This window comes from Lineus longissimus, chromosome 13, assembly GCF_910592395.1.
Source record: "Lineus longissimus chromosome 13, tnLinLong1.2, whole genome shotgun sequence".
Lineage (NCBI taxonomy): Eukaryota > Metazoa > Nemertea > Pilidiophora > Heteronemertea > Lineidae > Lineus > Lineus longissimus.
Genome location: NC_088320.1, coordinates 4328842 through 4351986, shown reverse-complemented (window position 1 = coordinate 4351986; position 23145 = coordinate 4328842). Strand labels below are relative to the sequence as shown.

At 41.5% G+C, this 23145-nt stretch overlaps 2 protein-coding genes across 2 annotated transcripts; both read right to left on the bottom strand.

Annotated features, from left to right (window-relative positions):
• Positions 1–4385: 4385 nt before the first annotated feature.
• On the bottom strand, positions 4386–6955 carry LOC135498399 (sushi, von Willebrand factor type A, EGF and pentraxin domain-containing protein 1-like). The gene is made up of 5 exons (XM_064788655.1): positions 6865–6955; positions 6353–6538; positions 5814–6020; positions 5337–5522; positions 4386–4969 (listed from the first exon to the last, which is right to left on the bottom strand). Exons 1-5 carry the CDS (start codon positions 6932–6934, stop codon positions 4635–4637), a joined length of 984 nt encoding a protein of 327 aa, XP_064644725.1. The 5' UTR covers positions 6935–6955; the 3' UTR covers positions 4386–4634.
• Positions 6956–7041: 86 nt separating this feature from the next.
• LOC135498344 (uncharacterized) lies at positions 7042–10677 on the bottom strand. The gene is made up of 6 exons (XM_064788598.1): positions 10509–10677; positions 9931–10068; positions 9353–9490; positions 8662–8898; positions 7794–7991; positions 7042–7274 (listed from the first exon to the last, which is right to left on the bottom strand). Exons 1-6 carry the CDS (start codon positions 10675–10677, stop codon positions 7042–7044), a joined length of 1113 nt encoding a protein of 370 aa, XP_064644668.1.
• Positions 10678–23145: the final 12468 nt, after the last annotated feature.

Below are 23145 nucleotides of genomic sequence, written 5' to 3'. Positions count from 1 at the left end.
GATTCTCATAATGCCATAACTTTAGTTGTCGCAAGACGTCAAATCGGATAATGTTCAACATGTTCAGACGAGTGCTCTTCAATACCGTACGTAAATATCAGAAGCGGGTTGTTCCGAACAGGTTACGCTGTTACATGTAACATGGCGTTAAAGGTACCTCACCATATAAAAAAAGAGATAACGCCAAGCAGATTTCAAGTTCAACGAGCGACGGTAACTGGTCATGAATATCGGGCCTAATCTCGGCACACAACTTCGGAGATCGACCGTGGGGATTTGATTTATTGGGGAAAGATGTCGGGCTTGGTGATGTTGGGGCGTACTGCTTGTCACGATTCTTCAGTTGCGGCTCGTGGTCTTTTCTAATTGCTGACCATTGAATACGAGTTGGTTATCGTATCGGGACCCTTGCCTCTCTACAGTCAAAGTATTTGTACGTCTTACGAACGGTTACAAACAAAAACAACCAAATCGTAGGATAATCCAAAATCCATCTACTGATTGAGTCTTTGATCATAGCTAAAGCGTATGATTCCATTTGCAGTGGACATTTAGAAAATATAAAGAGCGTTATCAAAAGAAACCAACCGAAATGGACATAAAAAAGATTAATTGCAATGTTTGCTGTCGAGCAACAATGCATTTACATGATTGGTTTGGGATTAAATGCAATCCAAGGTCCACATTTAAGCTGAAGCACTATTTTATGCATCAGTTTGCATTGTTTAAGGCACCCTGGTGCCCGCACACCCAATCCTACTTCATAATAATTCTCCAAACGCAATTCGATAATCATTTCTATGAAACAAAAGCAAAAAAAGTGCAAGAAGTTTATAACAGTACATATATATTACTTGATAAGCAGAATTCCTCCCGGAGGAATAGTTTTCAGTACCCTAATCATCTCATTTTCAATCTTGCAATGGCTTCAGGCATATCTTGTCTACAAAAAAACATGTAGGTTCTAATTGACCTTTACAAAAATGGAAATCAACAAATTCGGCTAAGTTGACACAATCATATCGACTTCTTTTTGGTCGCTCGACTGTGAGACATCTCGACTGATGGGTATAGATCCCCAAGGCACGATATGTTCCACTCTTACTAGGACTAGGAAACCCTACATTCATGGTATATACTGGTACACTGCTCTTTGGTCCCTCGAGATTGGTCGATCGAAGGTGGAACCTTAATCAGTTTGAGGTGGATGGCTATCTTATGATAGAGTTTGCCATCATAATCATCAGCTCTCTGTCAACTGAGCACCTGACCGATATTTCTTTGATCAGTTGTTCGGTTTTCATGGCGCGTAAATGTTTTGCGTATGAGGACAAAAACAAAATAAAGACCCTTGTTAACACTAACTTTAAAGTCACCCAGTTAGGTCTACTGGGCTTATCTGCACGGAGTACGACTACTTGCAATCCATATTGGGCATTGGGGACTAACAGAGCCATGGCATCTCTTCAACGAAAGCAAAAATAATGAGGCAATATTTAATTGTGTGAACTAGTTCATAAAGGAGGTATCTCTCCAGCCATAATAAGTACGTTGATAAGAGCGTTTGTCTACCAACCGAGTCACTCGTTTGGTATCGTTCATCATCTGTGTCAACATTGACTTACCAAGGAGGCATTATGTTAAATGCAGGAAGGTTACACTGTGTATCAAAAGTTTGGATCTCCGTACCATATTCTTGTATTGGATAGACGACCGGACAGATTGTCCTTGTTGATTGGCAGCGGTCAAGTTGATGACTCTTCGAAGCAGTGTTATCCGCTCGCCTTACCTATCTGCCAATGAACTTAGCTACAGTTTCCTTGGCCCTGATATCCTAACGATATAGATGAAGAATAGGGACTCACGATACCAATTCGAATACTTGGTTAACGTAGAACCTTGCCTAACAAAGAGGAAAAGCCTGCCCCATCTCACACAACACCTTTATCTCTATGGTCCTTAATCTGATGAAGCGAAGCCTTACTCAATGCATTCGAGGGAAAAGGGCAAGTGACCATATCACTTTATCTTCGAACCGAACCCTTAAAGAAAGGGTTCAAACCATTCCCCTCATTCTAAACACCGACAACGGGGAATGTTTAACAATGAGCAGCCACAATCTACTTTGGTGAACAAGTGACAAACATTTCAAGTAAAGCAAAGATGTTGTCAAGGACTAAGCTGCCAGGTGAGCACGATGATGATGGCGATGATAACGCCTCAAGCTGTAGTTATATGACCTCTTGCGATGAGCTACATGAATGTAGCATCACACCAGTTAAACCCCCGTGAAGACTTCCCATCCAATTCCGGTGCGCTAAACAAATATACTTCGCAAGAGAGTGATATTACCCCAGTCTCGCGTAAACACAAGGTCATGCCAACAAATCATAATCATTGTGATTGTCATTTTGCTTTGCCTGGTATTGATACACTGAACAAATAACTGCATAACTGCTCAACCGTTTAGCATCGCAATGGTGAATTGGTCGTGGAAAATTGGCAGTTGGCGTATACGTATTGTTACAATACTTCCGCTTCTGCTTCACCAGCCGCAGCGGTAAACGCCATGTGTATAAACAGAAACAGGCCTCTAGACTCATTAACCGACGATCTACAATACAGCAAGATAAAAATCTCATTAATTTCTTGCAAGAACTTTACGAAATCTGTCTGGTGGATATGGGCATAACTTCAAAACAATCTGTTTTGTTGGAACATGTGGAGTACGTGATGTTTTGGGAAATACGATTTCTCAACTCAGCGATACCATGGTTGGGCTATTTGTAGACGTAACTATAGGACTTCGCAACTCAAAGCAGAACTTTCCTGATGAAAAAATGAGTTAATGTCATCATAAAAAAGCAAGCAATACGCGGTTTTGAATCGTCGCCTTTTGAATTGCCTTATTTTGTTTCTAAACGATATCTTCAAATTTCATATACGGTACAACATTCATAAGACGGATGTCTGCGTGGTAAAGGTTTTTTATCGATAATTACCGGATTTAAAACGAAACTCCCGGCCGATAGTCATCTTTCAAGTTTCCGTCATATCTTTAACACAGGAAGCGAAACAAAAATCCATGAAAACTTTTTAATATGAGACACAGTTCCCTCGTCGTAAAGCTTATCTAAATAGAAAACAAAATAATTGGTCGCGCAAAAAACCATACCACTTTCCCACGATACCTTATCTAGTACATCCTCCTGCCATTCCGTCCTCACGCGACGACAGAAAATACACCAAAAAAGTTCCGTGTATCTCCCAGCTACGTTTGATACTCGACACGGCACTGTAATGATCTCTCTGCATGTATCTTTATCAAATCAGTAGTTTTTTTTCTTCAATTATTCAAATATTTCGACTCGCGAAACTCACATTGCTGTTCAAATGCGACCTATTTGGTAACATTGAAATTTCGAAACCTTCCGATAATTGAATAACACAAAGTCGCGATGCAGTTAGCGAGCGCTTATATTTTGAAAACTAAAAGAAAGCTCATGATAAAATAAGTATGCGGATAAATGTTTTCTCCCGCGATGAAAATAATAATTAAAAAAATACAGAGTCTATTATATGCTCTGACCATGAATGACTATAAAATACTGTAAATGATCCCCAACAAACGATTACAAAAATTTAGAAAAAAATTGAAATCAACCAACTCTTTGTGAATTTGATCTCACAATTTCTGATTGTCAGAGGTTTGAAATATTACCACAATAATCCTATCCGCTGTTGATCTAAAGCAGCGTTTAGAGTGATATCAGTAGTAAAAGCTTTTCCACTCTGGTAGAATTTCGCTTAAGTGGTTGGAAATGGAATATGGCTTACCTGTTAATTATGTATATCCCTCAAAACGAACCGCGTTCTATCCCTGAAGTTTGTTAGTCGGCCGATGTCAACTCAATCGTAACTGACAATGCTGCAACCGCCAAGTCAGGGACTGGAGGCCTATGACGTCACACTAATTTACTGATCCATGGAAACCGTCAACGACTGTAATTATCATTTTTGCTATTTTGACCAAATGTCTTTAATTGTCAAAATCGTTACCACCAGTGGAGCTGGTGGGGTCTCCGCTCATGATCGATTTTGCCTTGCTATCGACACTACTTATTTTCTCAATGCTGAATTTCTTCTCTCAATCATATCAGCCTAATCAAAGATCATTTCAACAATAATATGGCATGTAATTTCTGACGATTTATTTTCGTCGTGCATGGCATCAAGACTGACACGATGCTGGTAGCTTGTTGTCAACTAGGACGTCAATTCTTGCCTGAAATTTATTTCACGCCGAAGAGCAGTTACCTGAGTTGGACCAAAATCATGTTGGCTCAAAAGCATGGAAAGAATGCACAATCCCATTGGTTGCAATCAATACATAATTATTAATAAGCCATTACTGGTACATGTTTACACGGGGATAGGTTAATTAGCATACAATTGATTCGTTAGAAAACGTGATTACACAACGAGCGAACAAATACAATGGACCTGCTAATGTAATAAACAATGGAAAACAATGGTTTATCAGAATACCACAAATAAAACTCGATTATGATAACGATATGGCACTGTCTCAACTTTAGCGAAAACCATAACAGTTTACACACGTACATGCTTTACTAATAACTTAAATCAATATCCGACAGTGCTTGGGTATTCAAAGGGTGGACTGATGGATGGGGTGTGTAACATATTGGGCCTGTTGGCTGAGAAGGTGCTGCATCTGAAGCTGCTTGGTCCGGCTCCAAAAAACCGTAGTATCGACAAAAAGTCCTTAGGTTATATCTGAGGAACTGGAATCCTTGATACCACGACCCTATATCAATCAAGATCGTAAGAACCAGTAGAATTACCATGATAGCAACAGCCACCGTGCCAACTGTCTTGGCCTCGGGAGATTCCATTGGTGGTGGTTCGTATTTCTTGCCCTTCATCTTCAGCTTTGGAGGTTTATCTGAAGAAGGTAATGGCAAGATACTATGATGAGAAACGTAACGATGCACTCGGGCTCAAGACTACTCAACTCAAAACCAATATCACAAGTGAGAGAGCTGGTCGTCCGGCACATCGAACGCCACGACAGCCAACGGACGGTTGCTAAGAAGATGAAGAGGTGGTTTGGCCAAATGGCAAGAGCAAAGAGAACACTAGTGAACACCACCCTTCCATGGCACATTGGAAAGCAAGCGAAGTCGTGGTCGATAAAAGAAGACCTGGTTACACATTTGCGGAAGAGAGAACAGCCACGTTCGTTGCTGAGTATGCCCCATGAAATCTCTGGTCTCAATAAATCAATGTTTGGTGCATCCAGTAATACTCACTCCTGCAATGTGGAACGGAAGGGCGCCATAAGGCATCCATGTTGCATTGAGTAAAAAGCTCTTCATCCCCGCTCGGAAACTCGTATCTATCACTCACACATCTGTACGAAATAATGCTTCTGTAGGCCGTCGCAATCGAACTCCTTGTCGTATTGGCTGGGTTCGGAGGTTCGAGGCAGAACAGGGCTGAAACGAAAAACTATCGAACTCAATACAAGCACATCCAAGATGAATTCAACAGAACCTAACTAGGCTCTGTAGCCAGTACAATGTAGTCTAGATATTCATAAAAACATTTCTGAACGCTGAAGACTGCAGTGAAAACCAGTTAGTGATGTTACTAATGTTGTCACCGTTGTCCTCTTCAACTCTTCCCATGGCAATCTAAACAGCGAAGAAAATTAGTCTCCATCTAAAAGTGATAGTTAGAGGTTTTGACTATCCAGCTTCGGATCTTGAGTTGGTAAAGCAACTTACGGATGCAATCAGGCAGTTTGCTCAGGTTCCATCTACCGATCTGCCAGTTGACGTAGTTTTCCCGGCATCCTACCCACTGCCTTACAGCCCGGTCGGGGAACATGAAGCCAGGGATGCAGGTCCACACTACTGTGTCCCTGTAGCGGTTCTTGTAGACAGAGCTGACAGTAGCGTTACCAACAGGAGGAAATTGACCACATTCTACAGCTGAAAGTTATTAAAACTAAATAAGATCCGGAATTTTCGACCTGGGACTGCAGGTGGATTCGAGTAGCCTCGACTGAGCCATCCTGAACTTCTGGCCAACACTCCGTACTATTTACGACTGAGCTTATGTAAGGGGTGCGAGGGGTGGAGGATATGCCTGACTCTGGTTTTCGAGGATGTATTGAGCCGATGCTGGACATTAGCGTCCATGCACTGTACACGTAATATCTCGGTTTTTTTTCTTGGCTTAAGAAGTTCCATTCTTGGTTGCAGAAACGATGTGAGTGGTTACAGACATTGAGAGAGACAGTGAGAGATGGAGGACGACTTACGACTGCAGTCTTCTGGAACGTCAGTCCATTCCTGATCAGGGCTACACCAAGCTACCTTGGCGCTTGTGTTATCATGTTCATAGTGGTAACCATGTGTACATTTGTACTCAATCCAAGCGGGAAACACACGATCACTAGAATTTTTCTCGGCGTACTTAACCTCTGGTGGTGCCTTGCAACTTTTTGCTGGAAAGGTGAATGTTTCTTTGTATATGCAGTTACAAGAAGAAGCAGAGGGCAATTTTGACGTGTTGACAATAATAAAAAGATGATAACTAATATAGGTGCTTGATTTTCCTTCAGTTTAAAGTTACTTGCAATGCACGTGGTTTCGTATATGGAATTGTAAATGATTCGAAGTACGAAATCGAAAAAAAGCTGCGTCCTTCAGGTCACAAAGAGACACAAAACTTCAATAGGCACCTGTTTTAAAATCAGCTGAATAAATTGTTCAGATAGAGGCATATATTGACCATGTTGACCCGAGGTATGCGTGAGGACACCGGACTTACGTTCACATGGTGCTAGTGACCCATCACTCCACACCCCCGGGAAGAGACACTCATACGTCATAGACGGCATCGTGGTAATGTTGGGTTTCAATGTCCGCCAGGTTTCGGTCGCATTTGCCTCAACATGATCACCAACTGCAGAAGAAAAGTAGTTCAGTCAACATGCCAATGTCGATGCTATTCTAAAGTAGTAGTCGCTGATCGCCAAGGAGACAAGAACAGTGAGTGTATATACATGTATTGACTATCATACGTGCCTGGTTCCTCACTCAGCCACTCGTGGTACCTCAATGTGTAGTTTGGCATCTCATAACCAGGCTGGCAGGTATATTTGATGGTCAGTTCGATGAAAGGCTTTGGAGGATGCGGCTCCACGAAGTCAACCATTGGTAGCGGTGGACACCGCTTGGCTTGAAGAGGAAAAATGAGGCAGTCAGTCATGTGGTAAATCCAAAAGGTTACATGGCCTTCTCATTTATTCGTTGGTAGAAACCTATTGGTAACAACATAAACGTCTTAATCTAAGACAGGGTAGGAAGTTTCTACACACTTCGAAGCACGAATACATAGTAATATCTTATTACAAAAACTTTTGGACTATCATTATTTCTTTCTGCAGAATGTTCGCATGTCCTCCAATTAAGATATTAATTGGCTTCATGTCACTGTTGTTTTGAAATGTTAAGCATGGCATGGCAACATCAAAAAAAGAAGAAAAGAAATCATCATCTTATTTTTGCCAAGGCAAATTATTTACGAATTGGTAACGAGTGAACAGGGTAGATTAGATTAGGCCTAACCTTGCTGTATGTAATTCCATACCACCAGATTTGCACTTACACCATCTCAGTCCTCAAACACAACATGTCGAAAAAGGTTAAGATACCACAATGAACAGCTGGACCAACCAAAGCCACTTATAAACTCACCCGTGTGTTGACACACAAAGCTTTTCTTCTCACCACAGGGTTTCCTGTCCCATTTCCATTTCAGCTGGAAGAATTCTCTGTAGTAAATCTTGACCAGAGCGATACAAACTTGCTCTCCGTCTTTGGGTTTCGTCAACAGATTATCAGCAAGCCAGTTCTCATACGTGATTTTTGTTCCGTTATATGTAAAATCACCAACTGAAATACATGAATAGGCGAAAAAAGATCATATGATTTAGGTTTTAGTGTGACAGTGCTCAATTAGAAAATTTGATTATGATATTCATCAAGAGTAATTGCGACTTGGGTATTTCTCTGTTTACTTTCGTTCGCATTTCTACCTCATACACACATACCGTCATCGAGCATAGTCGATAAAACCTTCTTCTAACGTAGTACAATGTGTGCAGTACATCGCTTGCCTACATTTCCACAGTGTATCCCCCTTCTCCTTCAACGTTTCCCTTCGCTTACTCTTTTGTCACACAATACTATTATCGTATACAGCATTGTGGCTTTCTTCGACGGTTTGCAGCTCTGTATAAATTTGCCGATCGCCCTTCTTCTCCATACATGTTCTCTTCTGAACAACTCGAGATCTGGGATTTCAATCGTAGCAAAGGGGCCAAGGCATCGTATAGGCCAGAATGACAATTCATGATATTCAACAGCACCAGCTCAAATGCGAAGCAGTAACTAACATTTTAACTGGGACTTGAAGTAACCTATCAAACTATGATCATCTTCTGGTTTCTCACCTTGCGTTCAAATCCTATGATCGTACTTGTAATTCGAAGTTCACCCTGAGACTGATTCCGTTCTACATCCCTTCTTTAAATCTTATATTTTGAGGGTAAACGGCACTTACATTTATTTTTCCTTCCACGGGTCCAATGATCATAGAAATCAAAGCTAAGGGCGATGTCAACGAAATTCTGCTCATTTTGGTTTTCAATTGAAAGAAGGTTTGCATTCTTTTCATTGCACACTTCGATGGCTTCATCCTGGGAAACTCTATCTCTGAAGAACAGGTAGCAGTTGCCAGTCTGGTTGCTGTAGGCCCATTCCCCTGATTGACATGGGGTCGGGGAACGTGTGTAGCGGGCTAAAAGAATGACAACATGGACTGTTATATGGCATATGTACGGCGAGTATATGACAGAGGTTACCGTTGAGTTTAACTTTACACGCCTTTTGCAAATATATTTTTTTTCAAATGTGCACGGTTGCTAAAAGCATTTGACAGTTAGCTCCCAAATTGAGGCCAATTGGAGCTAATTTCCAGCATCGGCCATTAAACCTTTTGTACTCAGTTAAGGATCGCAGATACGAACGAGTGATTATGAATTCCAAATGAAGTTGTCCTCTATTTCGCAGCTGTCCTTCGACCTTGTGTTCAACATTCTGCGAAAGGATCCACCAGAATCCAGCCTGAATTCCTTCTTTCAATTTAATACTTTGAGGGCAATATTGCAAAAAAACTTACTCTGAACTCATTTGGGACTTGATGCTCTAGAGTGGAGCGGCAGTATGAATTAAGGCCATAATGACAGACTTACCCTGGACATCTTTTCTTGATGTGTAAACCTTTGGTGCAATGGTAGTAGTCGTAGTGGTGGATGTTGTTGTCATAGCAGTCGTTGTAGTTTTATCCGCGACAGGTACATTCACGTCAGGTTTTAGTTTGGATCCTGCCACTGGATTGTGAATCGCATTAGAACATGCCATAATATAGGGGATAGCGTATAGGGAAAGTACCATATTTGTGCTATTCTGCCATGTGAGGTAAAATTGGGGTTAAGCTAGCCCCTGTCACGAATATTCTCTAAAGACTGTAAAGACTGTATAAAACAACGGAAGGGCTGACTTTCTGCTAGGGCTAGCTCCTCATTTTACCTTATATGAAATTGAAGCATGAACTCTTCCCTCAGTGGCAGGTTGCAACAAGAGTTTACAACTTAACCCCACTTGGTAATCGGCGAGCGCGAAAGGATCCACCAGAATCCAGCCTGAATTCCTTCTTTCAATTTAATACTTTGAGGGCAATATTGCAAAAAAACTTACTCTGAACTCATTTGGGACTTGATGCTCTAGAGTGGAGCGGCAGTATGAATTAAGGCCATAATGACAGACTTACCCTGGACATCTTTTCTTGATGTGTAAACCTTTGGTGCAATGGTAGTAGTCGTAGTGGTGGATGTTGTTGTCATAGCAGTCGTTGTAGTTTTATCCGCGACAGGTACATTCACGTCAGGTTTTAGTTTGGATCCTGCCACTGGATTGTGAATCGCATTAGAACATGCCATAATATAGGGGATAGCGTATAGGGAAAGTACCATATTTGTGCTATTCTGCCATGTGAGGTAAAATTGGGGTTAAGCTAGCTCCTGTCACGAATATTCTCTAAAGACTGTAAAGACTGTATAAAACAACGGAAGGGCTGACTTTCTACTAGGGCTAGCTCCTCATTTTACCTTATATGAAATTGAAGCATGAACTCTTCCCTCAGTGGCAGGTTGCAACAAGAGTTTACAACTTAACCCCACTTGGTAATCGGCGAGCGCGAAAGGATCCACCAGAATCCAGCCTGAATTCCTTCTTTCAATTTAATACTTTGAGGGCAATATTGCAAAAAAACTTACTCTGAACTCATTTGGGACTTGATGCTCTAGAGTGGAGCGGCAGTATGAATTAAGGCCATAATGACAGACTTACCCTGGACATCTTTTCTTGATGTGTAAACCTTTGGTGCAATGGTAGTAGTGGTAGTGGTGGATGTTGTTGTCATAGCAGTCGTTGTAGTTTTATCCGCGACAGGTACATTCACGTCAGGTTTTAGTTTGGATCCTGCCGCTGGATTGTGAATCGCATTAGAACATGCCATAATATAGGGGATAGCGTATAGGGAAAGTATCGTATTTGTGCTATCCTGCCATGTGAGGTAAAATTGGGGTTAAGCTAGCCCCTGTCAAGAATATTCTCTAAAAACTGTAAAGACTGTATAAAACAACGGAAGGGCTGACTTTCTACTAGGGCTAGCTCCTCATTTTACCTTATATGAAATTGAAGCATGAACTCTTCCCTCAGTGGCAGGTTGCAACAAGAGTTTACAACTTAACCCTACTTGGTAATCGGCGAGCGAGAAAAACTGCACTTTAGACATTAAAGTGGACAGGTACAGCGACAATCGACCTCTTAATCCATTAGAATAGTACTCGCAGTGTAGTATACCTACGATGACACGATGTAAACATATATTGAAGTGTGACAGTTGTCGAGTTTTTCACTCCTGCAAACCACTGCCATTGAAATATTTATTATGTGCTCGAAGAGATAATACAACCAAAGCCATCACGGAACGGCATACATCGAAAACTGTTACTGCCACACCTCATGGGGATTGATATGATAATGATGACGATGCTGATAATAATAATTTTTCGTGCTGTTTAAGGACCGACACCAGGTCTCGAGTCATACTCTGGTGGGTTTGGGTCAGGGGAAGTACCATGAATTGACCAATGAGATGCTTGGGTCGTGCGCAAGTCGCGGTGTCATCTTCGATTTGTGATATCGGTATTCATAGCCGGAGTAGGGTCCTATATAACCCGCACCGCACTTCACTGCAACGTAATTATTTAATAAAGGAAATAATGCTATACATGTATTTACATGTGAGATATACATCCCATCTACGAAGAAAATTCCATCATAGATCCTATCAAAAAGAGTTTGCAATGATTTATCTCCGTCAGAGAATCTATGACTGGAAATATTGCCTGCGTATGTACTGAAACTTTGTCTCAAATGTTTCACCCTACCTCGTTTGCATATGAAATTCTTTCGCCAATTGGCTGTAGTATCATCCCAATACCAATTGCCCTTGGAACTTTTCTTCATTCTAACGGTAACACCGAATTCGCCATTATCCACCTCAAATTCAGCCTTGGGCAATATATAGTCAGTGTCAGTGCCGTCAATCCATCTAGCGGTTTTTTTCCTGCCCTCTACAAGCGTCATACCGATCCATACTTCAGTGGAGGAGTCGCAACTAAAGCAAAAGTGTTGAGCTCGTGTTAATTGTGTAGATACATGTACGTTGCAATCGTCATTTCAAAGTTACTTCTTCCTTCCTTTTAGCGCTCGCTCTGCACTTGTGGCGTTATTCTCCATGGAGTATTCCTCCTCCAAAGGCGGGATGAGCGTTTTTAGGTGTCACAACAGTTTGGCGCCAATTGGGTTATTGGCCTCGTCATTCTGTCTTCGGCCAGATTCCCGGCACGCAAGCCACTCATGTTTCTCACTTGGTGGGGTTATTTTGCTTGCCCTGGTAAAAACACCTGATAGAAGCAACCACGGGACTGAGAAAAGTCGGGGATTTTAGTTCCTTGAAGCCAAGACCACGGGTTTAACAAGAAATCAATACTGGGTTCTCCCCGGGGGATCGAACCCGGGCCCTATTGCGCGGTAGCCTGTTCTTTAACAATACGCGCAACAGTAAAAGCAAGAAGTACATTACATGCAACAATATCGAATATATAAATGTACAGTCCTTCAAAAAAGTAAATGGACACACAAAAATCAAATTTTCTTGAAAACGGCTGGTGATAAATCGATGCGGTTTGCTGCATTTGATAGGGCATTTAGTTGTGCATCATGATATCTACCACTTGGAAATTTGCTATTTTACCTATAAGTCAATTTTTTCGATTTATGAAAGGTCCCAAAATCAACATTTTTATCACGCATTTTTTGGGGGCAAATTTTATATTGACTGGAAGCTTCTGTTGAGTTATGAGTGAATATCTAAGAAATTCCACAGTTTTCACTTGAATCTGCAACTTATTAACCCATTTGTGCAAAAGGGTTTTGTTACCCGGTCTTCTACTGCGGAGATGCCCCCTTGATATTATTCACCTGGCCCAGACAACCGGAATCATGTCACCATTTCAATGGCCTTGTTTAATATGCCTATGAATATCTCTCCCAGGCCTGGATTTGGCAGCTGGACAATGGGTTCACCAATATTACTTTACCCTCGCGTTTACAATACATCAATGTTAACAACATTTCCAACCCCATTCAAAACATCAGCCAATAAGGAATTAACACTCGGGCTGCATGTTGAAACTGACATAATTGGCTATGGTCGACTTCTCCAAAGTAATTCCAAAGTCAATAAACAAGGTGCAAAATTTTGACATAAAATGCTGTTTTCCCACCAATTGACACAAGATATTTTCATCACCTTGATGGGGACGTGGGTTTTTCATCATGGTGATTCATCCTATCAAGAAAAAGTACGAAAAAAATCGGAAACGAAAAAGTTGATTTTGGGGCCTTTTGTAAATCAATAAAAGTCGGTATTAGATAAAATGGCTAATTTTTATGTGGTAGATACCATGATGCACAACTAAATGTCCTATCAAATGCAGCAAACCGAATCGATTTATCACCAGCCGTTTTCAAGAAAATTTGATTTTTGTGTGTCCATTTACTTTTTTGAAGGACTGTACATACAGATGTAGCCATACCAGCCAAATAGCAGTAAATTCAAAATTTCTCTCATTTTTAAACGATATCGGGCGAATGGGAGCCAGCTGCCGAAGAGCGAAAATATCGAAAATCGAAAACATAGCTGGCAGTTTTATGCACACACAGGCTATATTAGTATATAATTGCATTGTGGCAAGAACTGTATATACCTTCTTACCAAGAGGAAATAACGTTATTCCTCTTCTCAATACTTACATAAGTGTTTGCACAAATTCCCATTCCATCTTTCCGTGTACGCTCACAAGATTGCCATCCAGATTACCGCCACCCGAACAGATATTTTGCGCTCTATGGAAGCTCTTCTTTTCCATGTAGTAACGGTATTCATACCCGAATGATGGTACCCATTTCGAGCCACAGGCGGTCATAGCTGGGGTAACCATGTCCAGCGCAAGTATCGTTCCCAAGAAACAGACAGAAAATAACTGCATCTTGGTTTTCTGGTCTGGTTCATCCGCAATTTTAACGTTATACATTCATAGTATAAACGTCCATGTCACACATTATAAATATAAAAAAACGACAAATGGGGGTCAAATAACCGGACTGGCAACTAATCGTGTCCAATATTCGGTCAGCCGAAACTTTGCAGGAGAGGAAATCCTCCAAAATCGAGAGAAAAGTCAGTTACCCAACACAGCACATCAACAGAATCAACCCGGGTAGTCTCCCAAAGATTTTAAATAACTTTGCGAGCAACGTCAGCCTTCACTGACCACGCCCTAAATGACAATTTGCATCTGTGCCAGAAACGAGTGTCGCAAACTTTCTTTCAACTCACGGACAGCCACGCACGGTCCTTGACAACCAGGTCATTCACCGAATTGTTCTTATCAATTATTTAATTGTACACTTCACGTGTTGAAAATTGCCCGAAACTGATATACTGTGAAAGTCAGCTAAATTATATATTCATTCGAAAAGTTTGGCTTTCAAACTCACCAGAATAGAGTAGTATGCATCCGGACTCCGTTTTTTTTACTCCTTTTAAATGTACACATACACCATTAAATGCTTTTGTTGATATAATTTCTTTTAATCTATGCAATGCAATGTCTATGGCACATTTGAGTTGACTTCCGAGTAACATTTGCTAGCATGGGTTTCATATGCCTTACAAAGAAAAAAAGGTTCTATCATCATGAAAGCCATTAAGATGCGCTGTGCAGAAACATGTATAACGACCATTCAAATAGTATATACCTGTATGAATACCACACTAGCATGCAAGAATTACAATTGTATTTTGTAAAGCGATCTCCTGTAATAAATAGCCAAGCTATAGCGATATGAACCTTGTATGAAGTAGAGCGACATTTTTATTTCACACAAGCTTCAGATCACCATGATGTTGAAATCGTTGAGAATTGTTTTGTGGTTGCCACTTTGATGGAGGACCTGCCAGCAATACGTTATAGTTGTTTTTAAGCAAACGTTGCCCTTTTTTTGCGGAAATCCGTGTTTTAATTACATTGTGCCAGCTTAGAGGTGAGGAATCTGTAAGCATGTGACGCTGTTAGAAGACTTACATAAAGATTGCGGATTTGCACTAAAGTTCTAGTCGATTCTCTTGGAGTCAAGTCTGCATACTTCGTTTATCGTAATGATATAGCTCACTGTGATTTAGAGGGCGAACTTGGGTGAGGGATTTATGTGACAAAGAGGATAATGTGCCTATTCCTCTACATGCGCCTCCTCAGTGTAGCAAGAGACTAAATGCTGATCACTAATAACGATTTCCGCAAGTGTTGTGAGTTGGTTTTCGCCAAGTCTAGGAAATTCTACAGTTACATTCAGTTTTGGTGTGATCTTCGTTGCAGTCTGAAATCAGTGTGTACTTGAGTTTGTCAAGTTCGGGTTCAGGGTTTTTCAAGATAAAAATTATATTGATAATAATGATAATAATAATACTAATATTACTATGTACATGATTGAAGAAAAAAGTAAATGAAGAAAAAAAATGTTGTGGATACACGGGGAGTCGAACCCGTGACCACCATATCGAAATTCGAGCATTCTCACCGTTGAACCACAGAGGTTTTTTTATGTTAGGGTAGAGATTTTTTTCGCGTCTTGTGTGAACTTCCGGTACCCTCTTAGCCTATACTTAGTTGAGAAAGTCATGTATGTATGGCAAAGATACCTGACTAGAGTATCACGCCGATAATGGGAATTGAACCATGGAGACCATATAGTACGACCGGTAGTCTGAGACCGTGGCTTGAAACGATGCAACCGTATCCGTTGGATGATCATAAGGATAAGTTCATTTGAAAACCTCGGCGAAATAGAATTCACTATTTTACACTGGTTCACTCAAAGCCGTAGTAGCGGCTGAATGACCTCACGTTGTGCCTGAGGAATCTGAATCCTTGATAGCATGTCCCCAAATCAATCAAGATTGTAAGAACCAGTAGAACTATCATGATGATCACAGCCAATGTCCCCACAGTCTTAGCCTCAGGAGATTCAACAGGTGGCGGTAGGTACTTTTTGCCCTTCATCTTCAGCTTGGGTGGTTTCTCTGGAAGAGTAGAATATATAACTGATGTTGCCTAAAACTATCAGAAATTAGTTACCAAGGGACTCTTCAAATTCACCAATGTCCGTGAAAGGGTGCAAGGCAAGATGCACGATCAACTTCCAACAGAAAAAGTGATGTTACCATGTACATGGGTATGCGTACACGCACATGTATATACCATAGGTCTGACCACCTGAAGTCACAGAATATTTCTTATGTGAGATGAAACTGTCTTCCATCATCGCATTGTTGTAGCCTTCACCCATCTATATACACTCACTTCCAGAAACCACGCTGCACTTGATAAGGACGGTCGTGAGCAATGTGCACGTACGTATGGGTCGGCACCCACAGTGTACTTTCTGTTGCTGCATTCAGTGATACAGATGCACTCAGTGAAGCCGCCTTTCATGCATACGGCAGTGTACGCGGGTGCAAAGCCAGGGATGCAGTTACAAAGTAAAGATTTATTGTATGCTACTGCAGCCTTCACCAAAAGCTGCGACCATATACTCACTCCTGCACTGTGGCACCGGAGGCTTCCACTTCGCCTCGATGTAGCATTGAGTGAGAATCTCTTCATCTCCACTAGGGAACTCAAATTCATCACTCGCACATCGATAGGCTATAACGCTCCTGTACGCAGTCGCATTAGAATTCCTCGTCGTGTTCGCCGGAGTGGGTGGGTGACGACACTCTAGCGCTGAAAATGGGCGGAAATGGTAAGGATTCTTAAATTTTATGCCGGCACACGTGAGTCCATCCACAAACAAGTATCCCTCTTTGTAGGAGAATTTTTCCACTGAATGCGATGGATTTTACCACGATCTTTGCATCGATTTTGTGCAAACGGCGTGAAATAACAACGATAACAACGAGGAACGAGAAGAATGTAACCAAGCCAACATGTGTCGTCACTAGATTGAGATTCTTAGAAGCCTACTCGACTTACTTATACAATCAGGCAGCTTACTCAGGTTCCATCTGCCGATCTGCCAGTTGACGTAGTTCTCCCTACAGCCGACCCATTGACTTACTGTCCGATCAGGGAACATGAACCCGTGATGGCAAGTCCAGATGACAGTCTCCTTGAAACGGTGCTGTTGTGAGTTGACTGTTGCGTTACCGACTCGCGGAAACTTTCCGCACTCAACAGCTGAAAGAACGTCGACATGTATGATAACAACGTTTCCCATTCAAACATACAGAATGGTTTAATTCGTCTCTGATATCATTCATGCATAACTTGTACCAATAGAACGATGTGTTGAGGAGAATATTTCCGAATGCATTTAGTCGCATCATCATCTGAAGAGATGCTCCTCACGGAATAATCCCCGTCCGAACTGTAAATATTGCAATTGGTGACTTACGCCTGCAGTCTGGAGGCACGTCAATCCACTCCTGGTCTGGCCCACACCAGGCAACAGCGGTACTTGAGTTAGTGTCTTCAAAGTGGTAACCGTGTTCACACTTGTACTCTATCCAAGTAGAGAACACATGATCGCTAGAGTTTCTCTCGGCGTGCTTCACGGCGGGTGGATATTTGCAAAATGTTGCTGAAAAGGTAATTATACCCCAGTTAGAAATAGTCAAAAAGGAAAGTTTGAGGGAAACGACGAATGACCAGATATGTTATTGTAAGAATTTTTCAATCGAAACGCTTTAAAAGTTATCATAGACTTTGACGGCCTGAAGATTCGCAAAAAAATTTTGACTCAGGTTCTGGGGAATCAGACTTTTTATCGCTTCTTGTTCCGGAAACAGACCGAAAACAAGCTATGAAAGCTTATACCACTGGAATCATAAACACAACATGGATTCAGCCGACTTACGTTCACATGGAGCGAGTGAACCGTCACTCCACTTCCCCGGGAACAGACACTCGTACTTCATGGACGGCATCGTGGTGATGTTGGGCTTCGACGTCTGCCAGGCGTCTATTGCTTCTCTTGTAGCATTACCTTCTGTAGAGGACGATATAAAGGCACAACATTGAGACTCTAAAACTCATAGTTCCGGGAAGAACAATCTGGGTTGAATACTACTGAAAGGTTTGAAGAACTTACTTGGTTTTTTGTTCTTCCACTCCAAGTACTTTAAAGTGTAGTTTGGCATCTCATAACCAGGCTGGCAGGCATAGTTTATGGCCAGTTCAATGAAAGGCTTTGGAGGATGTGGTGCAACGAAATCCACAGAGGGGAGCGCTGGGCACCTCTTGGCTAAATGGTGTAGGAGGATAAAAATGAGTTCAAGAAAGCCATCGCGACCACCAACTAATTTTTTTCTTGATCGTCATCAATATGACAGGATGACACCATTTGAATGTCACAAACGAAAATGACCTTTGAACGCAATGGCTTTGAAGTAATGATGACGCTGGTAACTTGTCCCGAGAAGTTTTGAGGCTTTCTAAGCAATGGAATTAATTTATGGTTATTATGAAGAACACACGTCCAAGATGTGCTTGTAGTTGAAACTTAGAAACTCTGAGCCACTCATGATTTTCTCAAGGACCTGGAGTAAGTGTTACAGAATGTCCGTGTACAATCTAAATTCTTGTTGATCACCATACACTCACCGATATGCTGACAGACGAAACTCTTCTTCTCACTACAAAGTCTCCTGTCCCACTTCCATTTCAGCAGAAAGAACCCCTCATGGTACAGATTCTTGACCACTGCCATGCAGACCTCCTCTCCAGCTTTTGGTGTGGTCAAGAGATTATCAGCAAGCCAGTTATCATAGGTAATTTTCTTCCCATTATATGTGAAATTTCCCGCTGGAAGAATGATATTGTTTCTTATGCGCATTAAGGAAAATACCCAAAAGTCCAGCTGGCGGGGTTTGAACCAAAGACCTTTGGATTACAATGCGATCACTCTACCTGGGCCATAAAGGAGTTCCCCCCTAGCCGGGGCGACCTACTCCAGGGGCAGTGGACCGGCCTCATCCGTCCTGTACGGATAAGGATATTCAATCACATGATGCAATTGACTGTCCGAGGAGTCGTCAAAGGTGTCTAGATTCACGTCAGCCACTTTTGAATGTAGAACTTAAACGCATACTTTTGATGTTAGTTTAGGAAAAAGACACCAGGGAAATGAATGCTGTACCCCTGTATGCTTCTGTAATATTCGATCAGATGCAGCTACTCGTAAAAATAAGACGCTGAAGTCAAAGTTGCTTACATTTGTCTTGTATTCCAAGAGTCCAGTGGTCGTAGAAATCATAACTAAGGACGGTGTCAATGAAATTCTGTTCATCTTGGTTTTCTATTGAGAGTAGTTCTGCATTCTTTCTCTTGCAGACCTCTTCAGCCTCAGTGTGATCGATCTGATCACTGAAGAACATATAGCAGTAACCAGTCTGGTTGCTGTAGGCCCATTCCTCCGCTTGGCATGGCGTGGGGGAGCGGGTGTAGCCAGCTGAAGAAATTGCAAAAACTTTCAGGCGATTAAAGAATGGACATACATGTAGAGTCATTACTAGGACCTCGGTATGAGAATACATTTTTTGCGGGCCTATTTTGAGTTGTCAAACAGCTTCAACCTTCTTGCAACAATTCAAGTGTTTCCTATGATTAACTACTTGCAGCAGAACCACATTGCTTGGTGAGAGTGGGCCAATTGCGCCAATGGGTCGATGTTAAAATCTCGGACTAATGCTGTCTTAGCGAACGTACTTGTAGAAAGTCGAGGGGAACATGGGTCGACTGTTGGCATGTCCTGCCGAGGCTGTTTATCTAGTTTGGCTACATCGATTGACCAGGCCCAGTCTTACCATGCAGATCCTTCCGGAACAGGTAACCTTTTGGCGTAGTGGTGGTGGTGGTGGTGGTGGTGGTGGTGGTGTTTGTAGAAGAGGGCGCAACTGTTTTGGTGCTGGTTGCTATAGCTGAAGTTAGAGCTGTAGTTGTGGCACCTGAAGGAGGACCCACTGTTGTAGGGGTGGTGCCTGCAGGTGGAGCTGCTGTTGTAGTAGTGGTGTCGGCAAGTGGAGCCACTTTAGTCGTGATGCCCTGTGCAGGAGCCATTGAAGTAGTTGTGGTGCCTGGAGCTGCAGTAGTTGTTGTAGCACCTGGAGTTGGAGTCGTTGTCGAAGTCGTGGTGGTTGAGGAAGATGAAGTGGTCGTGCTGGTTGAGGAAGATGCAGTGGTCGTAGTGGTTGCTGTTGTGGTAGAAGTGGTAGTGGTACCTGCATAAGAGCAGACATGATTATTGCAACATTTGTACATATCTTTCATTGGTCAAAAGAGATGGGGTTGAAAATGACGAGACCTGTAACAGAAAACATCTCGGTTTTTGGTAGAATTTTGTGCAAGCAATGGTTACATGAAGTAAATAATTGGTGCAGCATATTTTTTTGAGTTATGATACAATCGCCATCATATATATGGACAACATTGTTGTAAATTACATGTAGTCTCTAAATGAAGGATTGCAGCAACAGTAAAGATTTTGAAAAATACTGATATGAAGAAGCACTTACCTCGTTTGCACATGTAACTATACCGTTTTGAACCAACCGAATCATTCCAATACCAGTTATTACCCCCCAAAAAAATGCCCTTTGTCATTCGAATACCAATAACATTGGCACTGCCGGAATAGTCAGCTTTGAATCGCGTTGGTTTGAAATTCACCGGAGACTGATCAAGCCATTTTGCAGTGGACTTGTCTCCGCGACTCCCAAGGGTCATCCCCAGCCACACGTCGTCGGCTCCATCGCAGCTGAAAACATGACACAGACAGCCACTTAGTCCTGCACTCGGGAGGGGTATTACTCGCGGGCAGTCCAGTTCGTCACCCTATTCACACAATGTTGCTGTTTAATCGACAAAGTCAACAGGACGATAGGTCTTCCTGTGTTTCCCCCTACTGAAAAGTCAAAGTGGCCTCTCTATATACATGTAGCTGTCTATTGCACACAACAGTTTTTCTCTATTTTTCCTTTACTGAAAAGTCATGGTCTCTCTACATACAATTGTAGCTGTCTATGGGAAACAACAAAAAACATTACACCGGTGTGTCATGGGTTCGATTTGCGGCATGCCATACGATTCAGAGTTTAAAGTCGTCAGAGGGTTAAGCATCCTAAGGAAAGCACGAGTCCAGGATACCCCCAATCACCTCACACCATCCAAGACCCAACTAGATCTCTTTTTTATCTCGCCATGGTCATTTAAAACGAACAAATTGGGCAAAGTAGGACGGATTCGGGGTGAGGTTGGGACTAAAAATCCTCGTTGTTTATTGTAGCCCAAGTGATGTGCAGGGCCGAAAAGAGACGCGGCTTATCTTAATCTCACCAACTCAACTTCCTCTGAGTAAGGATTATCATGGTTTGCAGGCAATTACTTCAGTTTCTGTGACCTCGAAACATTCTAAAATGACATCGACCCTGTTTTTTTGTTAACTTACACTAGTCGTTGTACTAACTTCCACTCCGCTTCGTTATGTATGCTCACAAGATTTCCACCTCTATCATTCGAACAGGTCTTCTGTGCATCAATAATTGTCTTTCTACCAACGTGATATCGGTAGTAGAAGCCAGAGTTAGGTCCATTCCAATCTGTACTACATCTTGCTAAATAAGAAATAAGCTCAGTTTGTAAAGTTCGGGTTCAGGGGTTTTCTTCAAGATAATAGTGATAATGATAATGATACTTTATGATGATAATGATAATGATGATAATAATAATAAATGAATTAATGAATAACAAGGAAACGAAGAGAAAAAAGAGAAAAATGTAGTGGATTCATGGGGAGTCGAACCCGTCACCAATAGATTGAAAGTCCAGCATTCTAACCGTTGAACCACCAAGGCTTTCATGATCGGGTGGGGATTTTCTTCGCGTCTCATGGCAAGGCTATGGCTGTGGCACAAGGTTCAGATCGCCATGTTGAATACTTTGAGAATTTGTGTGTGATTGCCACTTTGCTGGAGGGCCTATATGCCAGCAATATATTATAGTCCCGCTAGCATGATCAAACGATAACAGAATATATCTAATTCTACAGAAAATTTAAAATAATAAGCACCATGACAATATACTAACCCCCTTAGAGTTCAAGCGGCAATGTCCATCGCTCGTCATCCACCCAAAAGATTTAACCAAAATCCCCGCCATTTGCGTCAATTCGTGTATTTAGTATAAAATGATGAGTGGAATGCCTCGGAAGTTTACGTTTTGATAAAGAAAAGCTGAAAACTATGACTAAACGGCTCAGACTCACCTTCAGATATGTCGCATAGAATCAGTATCAATCCACACAAACTGACGAAAGTTGCCCACATCTTGGATTTTTTCATTGCGCTAACCTCGACAAAGCGAATGAAGTGACTAGTTCCACAGTGAAGTCATTGACATCCATACACTTACAACCATAAATTTATCCATGGAACAGACGAACATGTCGTCTTCGGTCCGTTTAAAAAGTATTAGCTAATAACCCTATAATAAGATAATTGGTCGAAAAACTGTTCATACAATCAAATTAAGGAGAATGAATTGAAAATGAAATCCATCATGATAAATTCGTGTGGTTTGAGTGTTTTCTAATATGACAACAGTTTGAATCAGCTACTCATATACCTAAACCATCCCAAAACTTTATTTGCACATGTCAAAAAACTCGTCTAGCAAAAGCCATTCAACCCCTGACGTCATCGCACCCAATTATCATTCCAGTGATATTGTCAACAAAATAGCCACAAAAACATATTGATAACCGATTGGAAGCTGACACATGTTTGGATATTATTCTCAATAGCTCAGGTATAGCGGCAGTAAAATGTAATCTTAAAAGTTAAAAGTTTACTTTAGTGAATCTATCTATGCATTCTCTGGTTGTGACTTTATTCTAAAAACGATTTGAGACAAATGGAATTTATAATCAAACATCATGAAATCGATAAGTGGCCATCGTACTGAGCTATAGGCCTATTATTGGAGAAACCTTTCTTGGATTGATCTGGAGCTTTTGTCTACACTGGAGAGTCTGTGGACTACCCATGGTAGCTTAAATGGCCAATGCAGGTACACGTAACCATAAAAGTCCTCCTCGAAGTCGAAAGCATATTCAAGTGAAAAAAACATGCTATTTCCACATTTAAATTATCCGACTCATCAACAAGATTCAACGGTGTTACGAGTAAATGTAAGTGTACTCAAGGGTCTTGATGCATAATTTATCAAACTTCGTTTTTGCACTTTCTCTGAAATGGATGTGGAAATATCAAAATTAAGAATTCATAAAGACTAGTCTT